The sequence below is a fragment of the Kryptolebias marmoratus genome, linkage group LG6 (genome assembly GCF_001649575.2).
Source record: "Kryptolebias marmoratus isolate JLee-2015 linkage group LG6, ASM164957v2, whole genome shotgun sequence".
Lineage (NCBI taxonomy): Eukaryota > Metazoa > Chordata > Actinopteri > Cyprinodontiformes > Rivulidae > Kryptolebias > Kryptolebias marmoratus.
Genome location: NC_051435.1, coordinates 8,940,725 through 8,958,121, shown reverse-complemented (window position 1 = coordinate 8,958,121; position 17,397 = coordinate 8,940,725). Strand labels below are relative to the sequence as shown.

Below are 17,397 nucleotides of genomic sequence, written 5' to 3'. Positions count from 1 at the left end.
AGCACCCCCCACAAGATTCCCCGAGGGACACGGTCGAACGCCTTCTCCAAGTCCACAAAACACATGTAGACTGGTTGGGCGAACTCCCATGCACCCTCAAGGACCCTGCTAAGCGTATAGAGCTGGTCCAGTGTTCCATGGCCAGGACGGTCAGTTATTCTAATAAACAGAAAATCACTGGCATTCTGCTCATGTTATTTCACTTAGTGTGACAGTTTCTCCTTGATGCAGCTGCCGAATATTTTACAGTGCTTTGACTTCAGCTTTGCTAAATAAATACAGTAGAGAAGCAGAATAATTAACTTCCTTGATGTTCATTATCAACAACTGACGGTAAATTTAAGAGGAAGGTGATGGTATACAGTATGTATATATATACTGCCTGGCCAATAAAAAAGTTGCCACCTGGATTTAACTAAGCAAATGGGTATGAGCCTCCTATTGGATAATGTGCAATGAGTTGCTTCTCATTTCTTAAACAACCATGTTGAAGGACACATCCCGTGGTCGTGGAAAATATGTCTGTTTGAGAAGGGTCAAGAAGAGAAAACATAAGGAGATTGCAAAAACTACTAAAATTGGGTTAAGAATTGTCCATCATAATATTTAAAAATTGGAAGGATAGTGGGGGCCCATCGTCTTTGATGAAAAAATGTGGCTGGAAAAAAATCCTGAATGTATATAATCAGCAATCACTTAAATGAATGGTGAAATCAAATTGAAGAACAACAACAGTGGTTCTCTGGTCTACATTTAATTGTGAAAGTAAGAGTATTTCCACATGCACAATGCAAAGGGAACTCCAGGGATTGGGACAGAACACCTTAAAAAAAAAACACTAATCTGTGAGGTTAACCGGGAAAAAAGTTCAGATTTACCCTGTTCCAGAGTGATGGGTGCATCAGGGTAAGAAGAGAGGCAGGTGAAGTGTTGCACCCATCATGCATAGTGCCTACTGTACAAACCTGTGGGGACAGTGCTATGATCTGGGGTTGCTGCAGTCGGTCAGGTCTAGGTTCAGCAACAGTATGTGCTCAAAGAATGAGGTCAGCTGACTACGTGAATATACTGAATGATCAGGTTATTCCATCAATGGATATTTTTTTCCCTTTTTTTGGCCAGGCAGTGTATATATTTTAATTTCTTTGTACTGACTGATCTGAATTATGTTTCCTTGTAAGGTTGATGAGATGACTTGAAGTGTACAAACAACCCCCCCAGTGAAAAATATATGTATTTGTTAGTCTTCATTCTGATTCTCAGTTGTACATGCCTTTTCTGAACTTTGTCATTTCTCCATGACATGAGATGTCATGCTAATTTCTGTTTAAAAGTGAATTTAATCTTTTTTGTGGCTTTGCAAAATCCTATGCAATTCTTGTGAACTCTGATCAGTAAAAAAGAAATGAAAAGCATTTATTTAGTTTTTATGAGTTTCTGTAGAAATGCAAAATTCTTTATCAGCTGTAATATTAATTTAATTCTGTTTAAACAATCTATTCATCTTAACATTATGTGACAAACAGGACCAGACCAGTTGGCCTTTAGGTTGAAACCCCAATGAAAACTTTCACAAACTGAGATTGTTCATACTGTTGCAGCTAAGAATCAGATTACTCTCAATTACTCAACAGAAACCCACTTAACAAGAGAAAAAATAATATCATTAGAAGTTGTTGTTGTTATTTTGTGTTTTCACACAACAATAGTTGTATTACAAAAAGTTGTATTACGTTTGTAAAATAATGTAATAGAAATCCCTGATGAGTTTATAGGTTTTTCAGGTCTAAGCTACACTGACCCTTACCACAGTACTTGTGCATGAGTGTCTCTCTTTAAAAGCAGCACATTACAAAAGTGTAGTGTCAAACCATTGTTGCTTTTCACCTTCATATCCACTAAAAAATAAATGATGAAAATAAAATAAAAAAAAACAACATCTGCATAATGTAGGCAGAAACCTGTCACTTCACACAACAGATTAACAGAGAGGAGCAGTTGGTGCTTTCATGTTGAATTTGTACTGCGCTTAGTCAGGGGAGAGATTAACCTAATCAATCAGAAAATAATCCTGTATGACAGTTAAATGTGCAAATCCACCTCTTACCTGTACCAATTTATTGACTTAATAGATGGACAAGGTCATAGCACTAATATGTAGGTTTGCCCGTGGGTACCCACCAAACCTTCAGTTCCACATCAAAGACTGATCTCACTTTTCCCCAGACATCCACCTGAGTCCATGAGGGAGCTACAGCCTGTAATTGGGTGTGGAGACTAAGAGACCATGTAGAGGACAGCTCAGTGGAGACTGTAAGAGTCAATTACTGTATCTGACAGTGCAGCGAAGAGGAAGGTACACCAGACAAACTGTAGCTGGCTGTGTAAGCAGGATAAAAGGGATAGAGGCTGTGCACTAATATGAGACCAACGTCCAATATCTCTTGTATTGCTAATAATTATGGTGTTTCCTACTGAGACTCATCACAAGTCAACAGGAATAAAAAGGACATATTTTGTTCATTCGATTGGTTTATATTATTAACAAATAAACTGACCTAAACTTGTTGATGCTTGTCTTGAAATTTCTTTCCCAGGTTAATATGGAAAAAGGTCAGTATCAAAACTAATGGAAAGAAACTCTCAGTTCTAAGCAACCTCTATTGCAACCCTCTATTGAGAGGCTGGTTGACTCTTTGGTCTTGGGACATTTGGAGTAAATTAAATGCTTCCTTTTTGCTCCCTCTGTTTTAATGACTGCATGTAAATTGTCCCTAGGTGTGAGTGAGAGCATGAATGGTTGGTTGTCTCATTTGTCTCTATGTGGCCCTGTGATGGACTTGCAACCTGCACAAGCTGTACCCCACCTTTCGCACAGTGGCTGTTGGAGGTAGGCACCAGCTCCCCGTGACCCAGGAAAGAGAAGTGGATAAGGAAAATGAATGAATGGATGGACGGATGTTTAATTTGGGGTTTTAAAAAATACCTCTATTGATTATTAGTACCATTTTTACCATATAAGTGATTTATGGTATTGTATGTCTTTATTTCCTATGTATATTGTCAGCTATAATGACATTGTGAAATGGCATCTTGCCAGCAAATGTTGTGCTCTACCTTTTTAGTAGAAAGCTCACTTCTAACCAGTTAATATCCCAGCAGCCTGAAAAGGAATATGCCCCATAGGAAGCATACATAAAGAGGGGTGATTAGCAATTGGAGAGCTGTGCCGGTTACAAATCCAAAACTGGTGAGTTTGATGTCGGAAATGGCACCAAGATGATGAAACCATTACAAGAACAAAACCTAGAAAAAAAGAGTCGTAGAGTAGTGTAACACACATCTAAAATCAGTACACCCACACCCACACACACACACACACACACACACACACACACACACACACATATATATATATATATATATATATATATATATATATATATATATATATATACAGACATAAGTACATAAACTATCTGAAAGAATCCCTGATTCTTTTGTTTCAGTAATGTATTAGTCACTTTATTTTCATTCTAAACGTGTTTACTTTTTAAACTGCATGGAAAACAAAATTATTAGAAAATATTACATTGCAAACACTGCATTAGTAAACTGAAGCCAATAATTTCTTATGTTTCATATAATCTATTTTTCAGTCAAATTTCTGAAATTCTTTCTTGATGTACTAGGACTGAATGTTTTTATTTTTTTTCTTCATTTTTTTAAATTACAAACACACTTAGTTTAAAACGTAGTGCAAAAGGAATTGTGATCTACAGTAAGAATTAAAGCCTATTCAAAGTGAATAAAAACTCCATTAGTGACTTAAGGACACTCAACTCGTTTGAGGCTGTAATTACAGAAGCATTTAATAGTCTACAGATGATTACATTCCATTATTTCAGGTAAGTCGAGCCTGAAATTTGGCAAATAGCTACAGTAGGGTAGCTGAAAAAGAATACTCTAACTTGCTGATTTGTTTTTTTTTTTAGGTATTGATAAAGATCAGATTAGCTTGCTGTAGTTCAGGGATTATCTCATCAAGATTAAGAAAAGCTGAATGTAATGAAACGATTACCAAAGCACCTGGATTTATTAACCTTGAGATTATCCATGTACAGTACAAGTCATTATTTCTGTCCTAATCCATCAAAAGCCCAAGCCAGCACAGAAAAAAAAAAAAATCAAAAAGCCATACTGAAAAAAAACATCTGAAAGGCATACTCAGCAAAATGTCTGTGTTTCATTCCCTGAATATTAAAGACTGGCATTTTGTGAAAGCCTATATTGTGCATGTAATATGCCTAAGAGGTCCTTTGAAGTTTGTGTCTTGACACATTGGATATTTGATGACACAAACTGCTTTACAAATTAGTGTCAAAATCATGGTGTAATAAGTTTGGATCAGCAATGCCCTTTAATTTGTTTTCTAAGAAACTTTAGCTTTAAATTTTTCTTTGAGCACTGCACTACCAGCCTGGGGCCTTTCTGGGTGAACTTTATCTGTTTTTCTTGTACATGCATGGCTTTTCTCCAGTTACTCCAGTTTCCTCCCACAGACCAAAAACATGCATGTTAGGTTAATTGATAACTCTTAAATTGTCCCTAGTTGTGAGTGAGAGTGTGAATGGTTATTTGTCTCTTTTGTCTCTATGTGGCCCTGTGATGGACTTGCAACCTCCACAAGCTGTACCCCACCTTTCGCACAGTGGCTGTTGGAGGTAGGCACCAGCTCCCCGTGACCCAGGAAAGAGAAGTGGATAAGGAATGTCCAGGATGTCCCCCGCCACAGTAACTTCTGAAGATAGGCACCAGCTCCCCGCAACCCTGAATGGAGAAGCGGGTAAAGAGGATGGATGGATGGATGGATTTTAAAGAGCAACTTTACCAAATCAAGCAGTGCAGTGTATCTTTTTGGTGTTTTGACCAAAGCATGACAGAAACTGTGTAACATTTCAGTAAACATTTGTAATAAATGGGTATGCTTTTTGTAAATTGTTACACATGGATGTTGAATACACAATTCTTCCATCTTCTTCTTAAATATTTTTACTGCAATGAAATCTTGTGCCAAAATCCTCTGACACTGCAAAGAAAGGGATGCCCTAAGTGTTGTACGAGGGTGTTTAGAAAATGAGCACAATAGGATTTTTTTCTTCTGTACGACTTTGTCCACAAGTTAAAAAAATACTAAAAAAATGTTAATTGTTTTGATAAAACACGTCCAGTTAAAAACAGTTCGTAGAAGGTTTTGATTAAAATACTGGGAGTAAGGACTTGTCTAATTGTTAACACATTGTGTATTTCTCTGTGCTCACACAGTTACTATTAGTTTTCACAAAAACAATTGTTGAAAAGGCAACTCACAAAAAACATTATCTCTTTATCTGTTTCAAGCACCCATCCACCCACCTTCACACATTTAACTGCCTCCAGACCACAAAACCTTTTTTTTTTTTTGCAGGGTGCTGTTTTCAGCAGATTTTAAGATAAAATTGTCAAGCTGCTAACCCATTCTGGCTATGCAAGACAAGTCAACGTGAGAAGGTTTCACTTGTCATCATACTATATCTACTATTTCTGTAGTAGTGAAAGTAGTCAGAGACTGTATGGGAAATAGGGGTCCATAGACTGTAAAACACCCCCACTTGATAAAATTTCCATTATGGTTTCAGTGGTTATTGAATATGCACATATAAGTGTGATTTCTCAAGACACAGACATGAAAAAATGTTAGCACACTTTTTGTACACCACGTGTCATTTTTCCTGCTTATACAGAATAACCAGTAAGTTTGTGACTAGGTGAGGCCAGAAGAGTAGAAACTGCCTTTTATTAAGTCAAGTCAAATTTATTTATATAGCACTTTTCAGCAACAAGGTGATTCAAAGTGCTTTACATCACAAAACACAAAAATACAGAGTCATCACACACAATAATAGCAAAAGTAAAATAAACAGCTAAGAAAGTAGGATATAACAGCTAAACTAAACTTATCTTAAACAAGTCATACTAAGTCATACTAAAGATAAACTGAGGAAAACCAAACTAAGATATAATAAATCGATAATAAGCTAGTATAAACTAAACTAGGATTTAAAAACCCCAGCTAAACAGATCAAAGATGATACAAAATAGGAGTAGATGGTTTTTTAGATCCAAACTAGTTTAGACAAGTTTGACATTGGTAAAAGTTGCTGAGTTCTTGTATATAGCAAACCTCAGTTGCAGAACAAAAATACAAATAAATAAGGACATGTTCTGTAAAATGTCTCTCACGTGGGACACTAAAGTAAAGATTATAAATGATGTGTAAACAGCAACCATCAAAATGACTTAACAAATCCAGAGGACAGTACAGTGAGGCTATGTGTGATTAGAGTCTGATGTAGTGGAGACTAAGGTGATATCTTTCCTTGGAAACTCTTTTCTCTTAAGTATTTTTTTCCCAAGGTCAAGGATGACTACTTGATGTTGTGGATGTGCTTTGTGCAAAATAAGCCAAAAGCACAAGACAAAGGCCCACAAACATGAAAAAAAAAAAAAAAAAATCACGCATCTTGGTGTGCACAAGTACAACAACAAACAGCATAAAGTAGGAAGGCAGGAGCAGTAGGTGTGTGTTCTGCAGGCAAATGCGCTCGTTCTATGTTTCAAAGTGTTTGTACTGCCCCCATCTCTGTTCTGTAATTTCACAGCTCAAGGTCTACAGACATGGTGTGAATAAATTAAACAGTCTATTGACCCTATTTTGTCTTTATCTAATTTTAAAATGAATCACAACTCCTGAATGAAAAACTATCAAAGAGCAGAAAATACATGGAAGCAAAGCATCACATCATTTTATTGCAGAAGTTATAAAAGTTGAACAGGTTGCATCCAACAATAACTCTCTGAGAGAGTGTTTTAACCTTAATACTGTTACAGTTTATCATGTTTTTATACAGATTAAAGGCCTAGCATTCATTGAAGGAATGGATATCACTTATTGCTTTTCATGACAGAATTTCAGACAAAGATTACTTTACGTTCAGAAATGACAGTCTTTTTTAGTCAAATCTTGAAAATAATGTTATAAATAGTCTCATGCAACATTAGGAGATAGAATGTCCAGAGTATTAGTTCAGAATGACTCTCAGCTACTACCACATCAAATTTCAGCTCAGTATCTGTAAACCTGTCTGTTTATAGCCATTTTTTGTGTGTGCTAATGTTGATTAGCTGTAGTAGTAATCTTGAACTGGAATGACTTTAAAAGTTAGCTTTAGTTGAATGACTTTGTTCACTGTACGGTAAAACTGATTTGCTGTTAGAAGAATTAAACAAATTTGACCTTTACTTTAAATGAATGGTGAAGTTCAAACTTAGATCACAACCATATTTGTGTCTCTAAAATACCATATGCTATTGAGTTATATGTGTGTTGTAATGGTTGAACACATAACTTATTTTTGACTCCTTGCTTTTAATGATTAGATTCTGAAAAAACGATACATTCCAATATATAATTTAAGTGGCTGAATACAGTATCAAGGAATGTGAACTATTAGTCAAAGATGCAGCTGTTGCAGATTCTGCAAGCCCTCAATCAGGACAAACTGATTGTGTTTTTCTTATCCATGAAGCTAAAACAACCAACTTCTAAACGTGCCACAGAGACATAAAAGGCTGAATGACAATAAATCCTTTTTCTCAAATTTGAGATTATTTTTTCTGACTATTTATTAACCTTCCCATGGCCTTTATGTTAAATTAACCAACAGTTACAAGGGCTTCTCTCCCTTTCTCTCTCTCTCTCTCTCTCTCTCTCTCTCTCTCTCTCTCTCTCTGCCCAACTGGTCTAAGCAGATGGACATTTGTCTGGTTCTGTTTGAGGTCCATTGAAATTAAAAAGGAGTTTTTTTTGTTTTTTTTGTTTTATTCGGTATCACAGTAAATATAACTGTTAATGCATTTAGTTGTATATTGAACAGGACAGCTGTCTCCTGTTATAAATTTGATTACACTGAGCTGGGTGAAGTTTGATTTGAATTTAAAGCTGTGTTAAACTGAACTGAGTCATAACTGGATTCAAATATTCTGGATTTAATTATGACTGTATCAAATCTATTTTCTATTATTATCATATATTAACTCTACATCAGCAATATTTTAATAAATTTGAAGTTTTCTTCATATTTAACATGATAAAAGACTAATCTAAATCAAAAACAAAAAGCACGGTCAGGGTTAGGTTGGGTGAGTTGAATAATGACAGTATAAACAAAACTGAACTGCCTATGAGTCACATCATAAATAATGGATTTTCCAGCCTTGATCAACAACAATATCACTGGTTGCATCCCTTATGTTAGCACAGAATATTTTGCATGGGCAGTTGGCACACAAACCCTCTCTCCTCCTACATGAATCGACATAACAACTCCCTATCCATATGATCATCGCCACTATAAAACAACCACACACACACTATGTTTGAAATTATATTTTATCATTGAGAGATTTCTGAACCCAAACAAATCCCCTGAAGTGTGATTGTTTCAACTAAATCCTTCTGCAACTTTAGATTTCTGCAAATTACTGTTTGGAGAAGACTGGTGTTGTCAGGCAACACAATGTGAAAGTCAAAATGTGGTAAACGCAGCTTATTGCACTGGAGCTGCAAGATGAAACAAAAAAAAAAAAAACTGCTTGAATGTACATTCCACAGTCAACTAAGTGAGGTCAATGTGCTTACACAGTGTGACTGTGACAGCACCTTTTTTGTTTCTGTTGCTGTAGCAGTCTGCACAAACATTATTTAAGGTTTGCAGGGACAGAATGGCTTCAATTGTGGGACATTTCATAGACGACCAGTGCCCTCTGTCAGCCCAAACCAGATCATCACTTTTTAGCTGTTTTCTCTTTAAAAGTAATAGATGTGCTCAGTTTAAAATGATTTGCTTTTATTAAGAATTTGCAAAATAGTTATTAGTTTTGCATTTAAAAGTTAACCCTCACCAAATCGTGCATTTTTCTTGCAGGGGATTTTGTAGTTTTAGATATGAGGATGTGACAAGTTACCACAGAGTCATGCAATAACCAAACCCGTGGGTGTTTGAGCAGTGGGCTCATTTTGAGGTAAAAGGGTCTTGGGCCAGTTATTAGTGTTTGTTCTTGTGTGTGAAACTGAAAATGGATTGCGGGAAACGAACCAAGCACTCTGCCTTAGATGTGATAATATCTTCAACTATTCTATGGTAGATGTTTTCCACTCAAGGTCTGCTTAATTTACTTTCTTTTGAGTGATGCAAGATTGTATCATTATCAAATCAATTTTGAAGACTTAGAGCCAAAGTGCGTGTTATTGACATAAAATGTCTAAGATGCTTCTACAAAAATGCAAAAACAAATATCAAAACATTTAAAAGATACACTCATATCAATGTTTTACTCTCTCTCTCTCTCTCTCTCTCTCTCTCTCTCTCCATACAAATATATATATATATATATATATATATATATATATATATATATATATATATATATATATAAATACTTGTTATTAAGACATGTATAAACAAATGGGCTTGTCCATATTTTTGAAACATCTTACATTATTGTTAGCTAAAATTTTATAGTGAATTACTTTGGAACATCAAACATTTATATAAAAATTAACAGTAAATACACTACTAAAAATGAGTGTTCTTGTTGACTGGTACCGGAAAACCCTAAAGAAACACCACAGGAGACATTGTGACATGTTGTAGCAGAAACACCACAAGTGGAACTAATTACATTAACAGTAACTGCATTGCAGTTCTTGTGCAAAACTTGTGTACGTGCTCTCACATTGAGATGACGAAGATGACTAACAATCTGTTTGTTTTGAACTTACACACATGTTTGAGAAAATATGTTAAATTTGAAAGCTTCTTTCAGTATTAGTATTGGTGGTGTGTGTACTGTAGATGAGTATGAGAAATGGAGAAGAAGACTGTGTATTTGGGAAAATAAAGCTACTGTGTTCAGACATGTGAAACTTTCAGGGTGAAGCTGTAGATGACACTAGATTTTCTGTTAGTATCAAAAAGTTATATTTACTATGTTTCAGTAGTCCAAATTATGTTTTACTGTATTGGATTCCTAATCTTTTAAACATACCAACACCAGGGGGAAGCGTTCAGCCACCTAATTGTGGTTTAGTCTAGTGTTTACTGACATTAAGTAAAAGGATTACATCTAAACATTATGCACTAGAATACATATTGCATGAGTTTATAATGCACAACATTCAAAAACAGGCTGTTTTTAATTTGGTAGAGTAGTAAAGTGTAACTGTACACTTTAACAGTCTTCAGTTGCTGCATTTACCACTGGAGGGAGCTGGAGTTAAAGGAAGGTCATCTCCAGCAACATGCAACACTATGGGGCATTAACATCACTTGAAACATGAAAATGGCTGTGATGTAGCTAAATGACTTTCTAAAGTTTAGACTTAAAGAAATGCTGTAACAGAGAAGCTTTTACTGTTGACTGCCTCTGGTCTTTTAGTTTAAAATACTAAAGTAAACAATAACTGGTGACCCTTTGTGACTTTTAACCAACAGCATAAATTGTTCTTTTATGTGAAAGTGTGCTTGTCCACTAATTAATATATGTTTGGATTATTTGCTTGCTTTAACAGTTAAGATGTCCAATTATCTAATACAGAAATGCAAGGTGCTGAAATCCATACGCCAACCAGTTTTCCTATTTCAAGTAAAACAAATTACTGGTAGATTACAATTTATAGAAGTGTATTTTGTAGTAAATAACCCTTTACCCTTTAAAATTAATGAGGAACAAAGAATTAGGCTAAATTAAGAAAAGCTGTACCTCTGCATAACTTGTGATTTTGTATAAACACTACTTTGACACTTTCATATATTTAAACACAGAGAGTGTTTGTCCAGCATTTCTAATGAAGAAAAAAAACACATAACAGTAATAGATTTACTAGTTTTAGTTTATTCACTGTTGACTGTGTCAACATGTTTTAGCTTTCTAGACATTCCTTGATCTAATAGCTTCTTGAATGATTACATTGTTAGGCAAAGGTGGATAGCAGAAGCATAGTGGTCGAACCTCACAAGACTAGACTTGGAGACTAGTTGGTGAGTCAAAACTGCAAAGTTTCACTGAATTCTGAGTGTTTGGGACAAAGTGGCCAGTGATGTTGGTTGTTTGTGCATAGCTTGCAACTCTATTTTAGGCCATGCACACTGTTTCACCGCCCGCCATTACCCATTACTTACCTGTTTTGACCCACGTTTATGATTCAATTTACAGGAGTACACTTTTGAAATAAAGATATGAAGATTTTGACCATTTTGTAAAAATAATTATTATTTATCATTGATGTGTTTTTTGGACATTTGGGACATTTGGGGCAGTAGCCTCTGATATTTTCCTTAATAAAGAGAGTTCTCCTGTAGGTGTCAAAATACAACTCTAGTGCTCTAGAATTATAAAAACTAAATGTAGACAGGTTCAAGATATCCGTGACAACTATGTGACTATTTTAAAACATAAAAATTGTCACCAAATTTTTATTTTTTTTAACTTGTTCAAAATTCAAGCAGCCAGAACCTTTCCGACTCATCCTAAGAAGTTAAGAACCCCTCACATTTTTAAAGATATTTTGGAGACTCTCACTCATGCCATTCACCAACTAGTTGCCAATACTCACAAGTCATTGAGATACTACTCTAACTGTTAAACAGTAGCTGGAAGGTTGTGAAAATAAAATAATTAGGTAAAAATATGCATTGAAACAAAAGTTTCTATTTAATAACTCATTTAGATCCAAATGCTGCATTTTTGAGGGTTATTTAAACCTTAAATATGTGATTTTCTGCAACTTAAGAATCTTTATATGCCTGGAAACAACCTAATGAAAATCATATTTTTAACTTTGGAGAACAGCCTGTGTGATTTTAAGTGTTTCTTTAAGGAGCTGGACTCTGCTTATCTTCTTAGGTTTAAAAAATATATTTTTTATTACTCATCAGAAAGATTCAAAAACATCAATGACATTTAGAATCTGAATGTCCCAATAAGAGCTTATAAGATCGGAAGTCCCCACTAGACAGAACTATATACACCAGTTGGTGAAACACTGGTTGAAAATTAAAAAAGGAAGTTTTATTGTTTTGTTTTCAAGCATTAAAAATTACCCTGACCTGGATGAGTGAAAATCTACTCTGACATGAAGAGTGGTGACAAGGCATAAAGCCACAAAAGGAGCAAGTTAGAGTACTGTAAAAACAGCCTGATTAGTAATTGAGACAAAATTCATTACACAACTGCATATATGACAGATATCCATCAATAAACTGAGGTGTCCTTGGGCAAGGCAGTAAATGGGTGTGACTTGGTGAATGTAACTTGCAGTATAAATGTGCTTTACCTAGTCAGTAGAAGTATAAAAGAGTTATGTAAAGCTATCCACTTACTGTATTTACCATTCACAGCTAACATTAAAGTACACACATTTCTATATATTTGAAAAGGTTAATGATAAAACTGACAGTGTTTGAATAGAATATCTTATTCCAACAATATCTTTTTTGCAACCAACATCTATTCTACAAAGACCATTCTTCCAAAAGATATTTATATGTTTAGTTGATGCAACTTTTGTTTTCATGTTCTGTGATATGGCTAAAACAATAATGGAAAAGTTGGTGTTGTGGTTGCTGTTTTATAAGCAGCAAACAAAGTATGCTAAAATATTTTTTGGCAATTCATTGTTTTTATGAAAATGTATAAGACCTTAGCACTTAAGAGAGTAACAAGCTATTCTTTGAAGTCTTGATTGACTCATCAGTCAATAATTTATGTATTATTTTCTTGGCATTAGGGCTCTATCTTCTGTATTTCTTTTTTTACATATGGTGTAAACGTAATAAGAATTAATTGCTGTTTATTTATTACTGAGTTGGTGCCCATTTGTAAAAAGTAAAGGTTTATTTATTTATAGTTAATTGTGTCTGCTGAGGAAGGTATGACGCAAGTTCTTGTTGTTTGTCCACCTGTTTGTTAATAGGAAATAAAAGTTCAATATAAATTTGCAGTAAATAATTTATCATAGGTAGTTTTGGATTTATGATTTTGTTTCTTTTGTTTCTTTTTTTTTTGTTTGTTTGTTTTAGGTCACGTTCCTCTTTGTATAATATTGTGTTCTTGATGGGATCTTGTTGGTTTGGTAAATTGTCTCTGTCTGCTGGTTTATCCTCAGTCTTTTTCACGTATTGTCTATCTTGTTTACTGTTCCTTTGTCAAACCTGGATCTCATTTACTAACCATCAAAGATGCTACTTGTCAGTTATTATCTTCAATCAGTGTATATTTAGTCTGGTTTCCTTTGTTGTCTGCCAGAGCCTCATTGCTTCTGTGTTGGTCCCTTCTCAGTTTTTGCCGGGTTTTGTCATTTTTATTCGACTTCAGTCTGTGTCAGTTTAGTTGTTGTGATAATTGATTTCCTGGACTCACCACCTGTTTGCCTGCTGCCTCCTGTGTGCCAGCATTTAGGAACATTTCTTCAACTAAATTTTACAAACATTGACCCAGGAGGACCACTCTCGTAGTAAGAGTTCCTAAGCCTATGTGTGGAAGTTAGAACCAGTAGCATTGTAAAGTTAGGAATGGCTGGAGAGTGTATGAACATGCTGAGATCAAGATGTTGGTTAGTCTAGTCAACTGGTTTGGTGGCGCTAATGGAGGAAGTAGAAGATAGAGAACCATATAACTCCTTTTAAACTACTTTTTTGACGAGTGGCATTCTGCATGACATTTTGACAAGCACTGGTTAAAAAAAAAAAAAAAAAAATGCAGACGGAAGCCAGTTCTCTCATATCTTACTTGTATGAACCACTATGAAGAGCTAATTTGTTGGCAAATGACACATCACTGTAAGTCACGGTACATGAATGCTACAACTGCTTTCATTGAATTTTAATTTAACAACAAAAACAGGAAATTAATACACTTAAATTTGCTAAGCTACCTGCCAGGACTATTTTGAGTTTTAGAAAGAGATCAAATTGTCAAACATGAATGACCAAATAAATTTAGAGGCTGGAACTTTGTTAGTTCATTTTTGGTCCATTAAAATAAGAGTGTTTGTGTGTATGTGTGTCTTATTCTGAAAATCATCATTTGTATTCTCACACAAATTGATGCAGACTTTTTTTTGTTTTGTTTTTAACATAGCTTTTGTATAACCTTGTCAAATAATTTGTTTTGCTCTTTTTTTAATAAGTAGGCAACTCAATGTTTCAACATCCAAATTTGGTGTGCCACGTGTGTCCATTATTCAATCAAGCCCTATTATTTTTATGCAACATCTCTTAGGTTTGATGTGACTCTTGATTCTGTTTTCAATTTGCTTTTGTTGTAATGACAGTTAACTAAAGATAGTACCATTCAATAACTGCAATGCAGATTAAACTATAAACTTACTTACTATAAAGAAGGACATCAGTTGGGGAGGCTTAGCATGTTGGACATTATGCATTTTAAGTAAATCAAAGCCACTAGTTATGTGTAGATACATGTGCTAATTTTATTACTTCAATTACATCTGCATTTTTCCTCCGATGCCTATAAAAGGAAGAAAAAAAATGCAACGTATGGCGTCTTCATCTTTAGGTTCAAACCTAAAGTCTGAGCAGTAGGTCCCATATTTTGCCAGGATTAGATTTTTTTCTGAACTTTATGGTTGGATATATGTTAGCTAATATTTTAGCCACCAATGACCATATTTTATCAGAAGAATTTGTTCTCCTATATGTTCAAATGTATATACTTCCTGGGGCAAAGAACAATAGGTGTATAGCTTCATTTATTCCAAGTGCAATAAATGCACATAATCATAATCATCATTCATTGGTATGACAATAAGAAATATGATATTATGCAGATATGTAATTGTTAAAAAACATGCTAGTGGCTGAACTTGGTCAGATTTCTTGCAATTTATTATGTCTTGTCTTGGGTACTTACGTCTGCTGTTCTTGTGTGATTTTAACCAAACTTTTTTAGCTCCCTACCTACAAAATTATAGCGACAAAGGCTTGTGACCCCATCTATTGCTGGTGTAAATATACATAAATGGTTAATAATCCAATTAAACATGTGTAGAATGGCAACAGAAGCAGTCTTAACATCCACAACATTGTTCATTTAGTTTAGGTTTACTGTTTTTATCCTTTGTAATAATGCTGAATGTATGTCATAAGCATTATTTTGAAATGTAAAATGATTTCTGGAAATAATCTAAGGACCCCCATCTCATGTGTGTGACCCACATTGGGGTCCTAGCCCCAACTTTGGGAACCACTGTGTAAAACTAATCCCCACCTCCCATAAACAATAAACATATGAACTGAACTTTATCATTTATAGACTTATGATTAGTTACATGGTAGCTAACATTTATACCTGAACATTAGTTCCATCCATTATACAAAAAGATATTTTTTAATGGAAAACAACAGTTAAAATAAAGTTATGCCTCAATTTTACAAACTTAAAATGTCTGTCACTGTTATAGTCATGAAGGATTTTGTATTTTTGATATCTGTAGGCTCTTCACTAAGTAATTGTGAAATGGTGTTGTTATTATTATTAGGTTATTGATATATTTGGGGTTTGTTTTTCTAATAGTCCCCGTTCAACTGTGGCAGTTAGGGGGAAAAAATGCTTGCTTGAATGCTAAGAATATGCGATGCATGGGGTCATTATATAATAAAGCAAAGGCTCGGATAAGAGCTCACTTGTAACTTGATCGATCGCCGAGTGGAGAGGCAGGCTGTCCACACTGTGTGATCCGTCTCTGTGTGTCAGACAAAGATCCCAGAATAGCAACGCGTGCGGCTGCCGAGCGAGGAGATGGAGGAGGAAGTGGCGGATTTAACAACTGTTGCTTTTGCTGCTGCTGCTGCTGTTTCTGCTGCTGCGGAACCAACTAACCTTCGGTCCGTGCTGCACGGTGCATGTCGGACAAGAATAAACTGTATTCCAAGTCGACACACTCATTGTGGATCAGAGTCCATGGGATTATAATAACCGCTGCGTGTTCAAGGTAAATAAAAAAAGAAAGAAAGAAAGAAAGCGAGAGACAGCCGGTTTCCTGCTTTAACAGGAGTAGGATCTGCTTGACTGTCCATTCTGTTCTCTTTTTTTTTAATTTCCGAATACATATATGCATTGGCTTACTGACGCTTCCGAGCGGCTGGAAGGCGCATGTCTGCAGCAAAGGCGGACAAGGAGCGTCTGTCTGATGAATGGAAAGCCAGACTGTCTCTACTGTAGACAGCGGTGATCGGATAACCTGTTGAACTGCAGCTGTCAGTCAGCTCCGAGTCATGCAGGCATCACAGGCAGCAAAAAAATCACTTAACACGAGCAGCTCAGCGCGTTGCCACAAAAAGCAACACAATTGGCCTGGCGGTATTGCAGCTGATGGTTAGTTCAAGAGATGTTCTTGCCTGCAGGTAAATGAACTCTATGCTTTATTTATTTTTAAACTTTAATAACTATTAAATACATACCCCCTCATTTTTTAACGTTTTACGTAGGAAAAAAAATGCATACATATTTATTTGGCTTTAAGAGAATAATGGCTTACACGTGAGCAAAAAATAGTGTGAAAGTGCAATGTAGAAAAAGGACATGTTCAGTCCTAACATCTGTGATGGGACAGCTCTCTGCTCTGTGGGAGGCTTCATCACATTATTCTCTTTCTGTGCATCAGCAGTTAAAAGAAACGCGACTCTATACCGGTTCGACCTTGAGTCACATCTCCAGAGTCGCTTTTCAGCATTACCTGCCCACGGATTTCCAGTGGCTTGGTTTTTGAAAATAGCTTGGCTGCTCCCTGTCGCTATGGCTAATTCCTTAGAAACCGGTGGATCCAGTTTGATCCATCCCTCTCTTTCTTTCCCTTAACCAACTTGTTGAGTCTTCCCCCTCTTTGTTCCAACTATTCAAACGTGCAGCCGTCGGTTAAAAGCTGCGAGGCTTCTAATGAGCTGGGAGTTGGGGTTGAGTGAGAGTAGATCTCGATGGGACGGCGTCGGTGTTGATTTGGAAGGTGGAAAACTCGACAGGGGGGCACGCACACAACAGAGAGGATCTCACTCAGCGCCAGTCACCTGTAGGACTCTGTAGATGCGCACCTCCCCAACTTTTGACTGCCTGAACTTGATCATTAGAACTGCTTTCTGTCTCACTGGACTGTCACATGCTCATCCGGACAAAACAGCATATTTCATCTTGAGCCTTCACCGAACAAGCTAGGTAAAATTTCATTTATTTATTTATTTTGATTATTTCTTTAAAGGGAGGTGGAGATATCAACCCCCC

At 35.8% G+C, this 17,397-nt stretch overlaps 1 protein-coding gene across 3 annotated transcripts in view; it reads left to right on the top strand.

Moving 5' to 3' along the window:
• The first annotated feature begins 15,909 nt into the window (after positions 1 to 15,909).
• Positions 15,910 to 17,397, top strand: part of ikzf2 (IKAROS family zinc finger 2) — a 19,729-nt gene continuing 18,241 nt past the window's right edge. Inside the window, exon 1 of one of the 3 annotated variants that reach the window (XM_017423811.3) lies at positions 15,910 to 16,114. In XM_017423811.3, the coding sequence (XP_017279300.1) occupies positions 16,026 to 16,114 (89 nt within the window). In that variant the 5' untranslated portion in view covers positions 15,910 to 16,025. Of the gene's footprint in view, positions 16,115 to 16,223; positions 16,527 to 16,585; positions 17,332 to 17,397 lie in introns of those variants that run through there. The other 2 variants (XM_017423812.3, XM_017423814.3) reach the window with 2 other exon arrangements.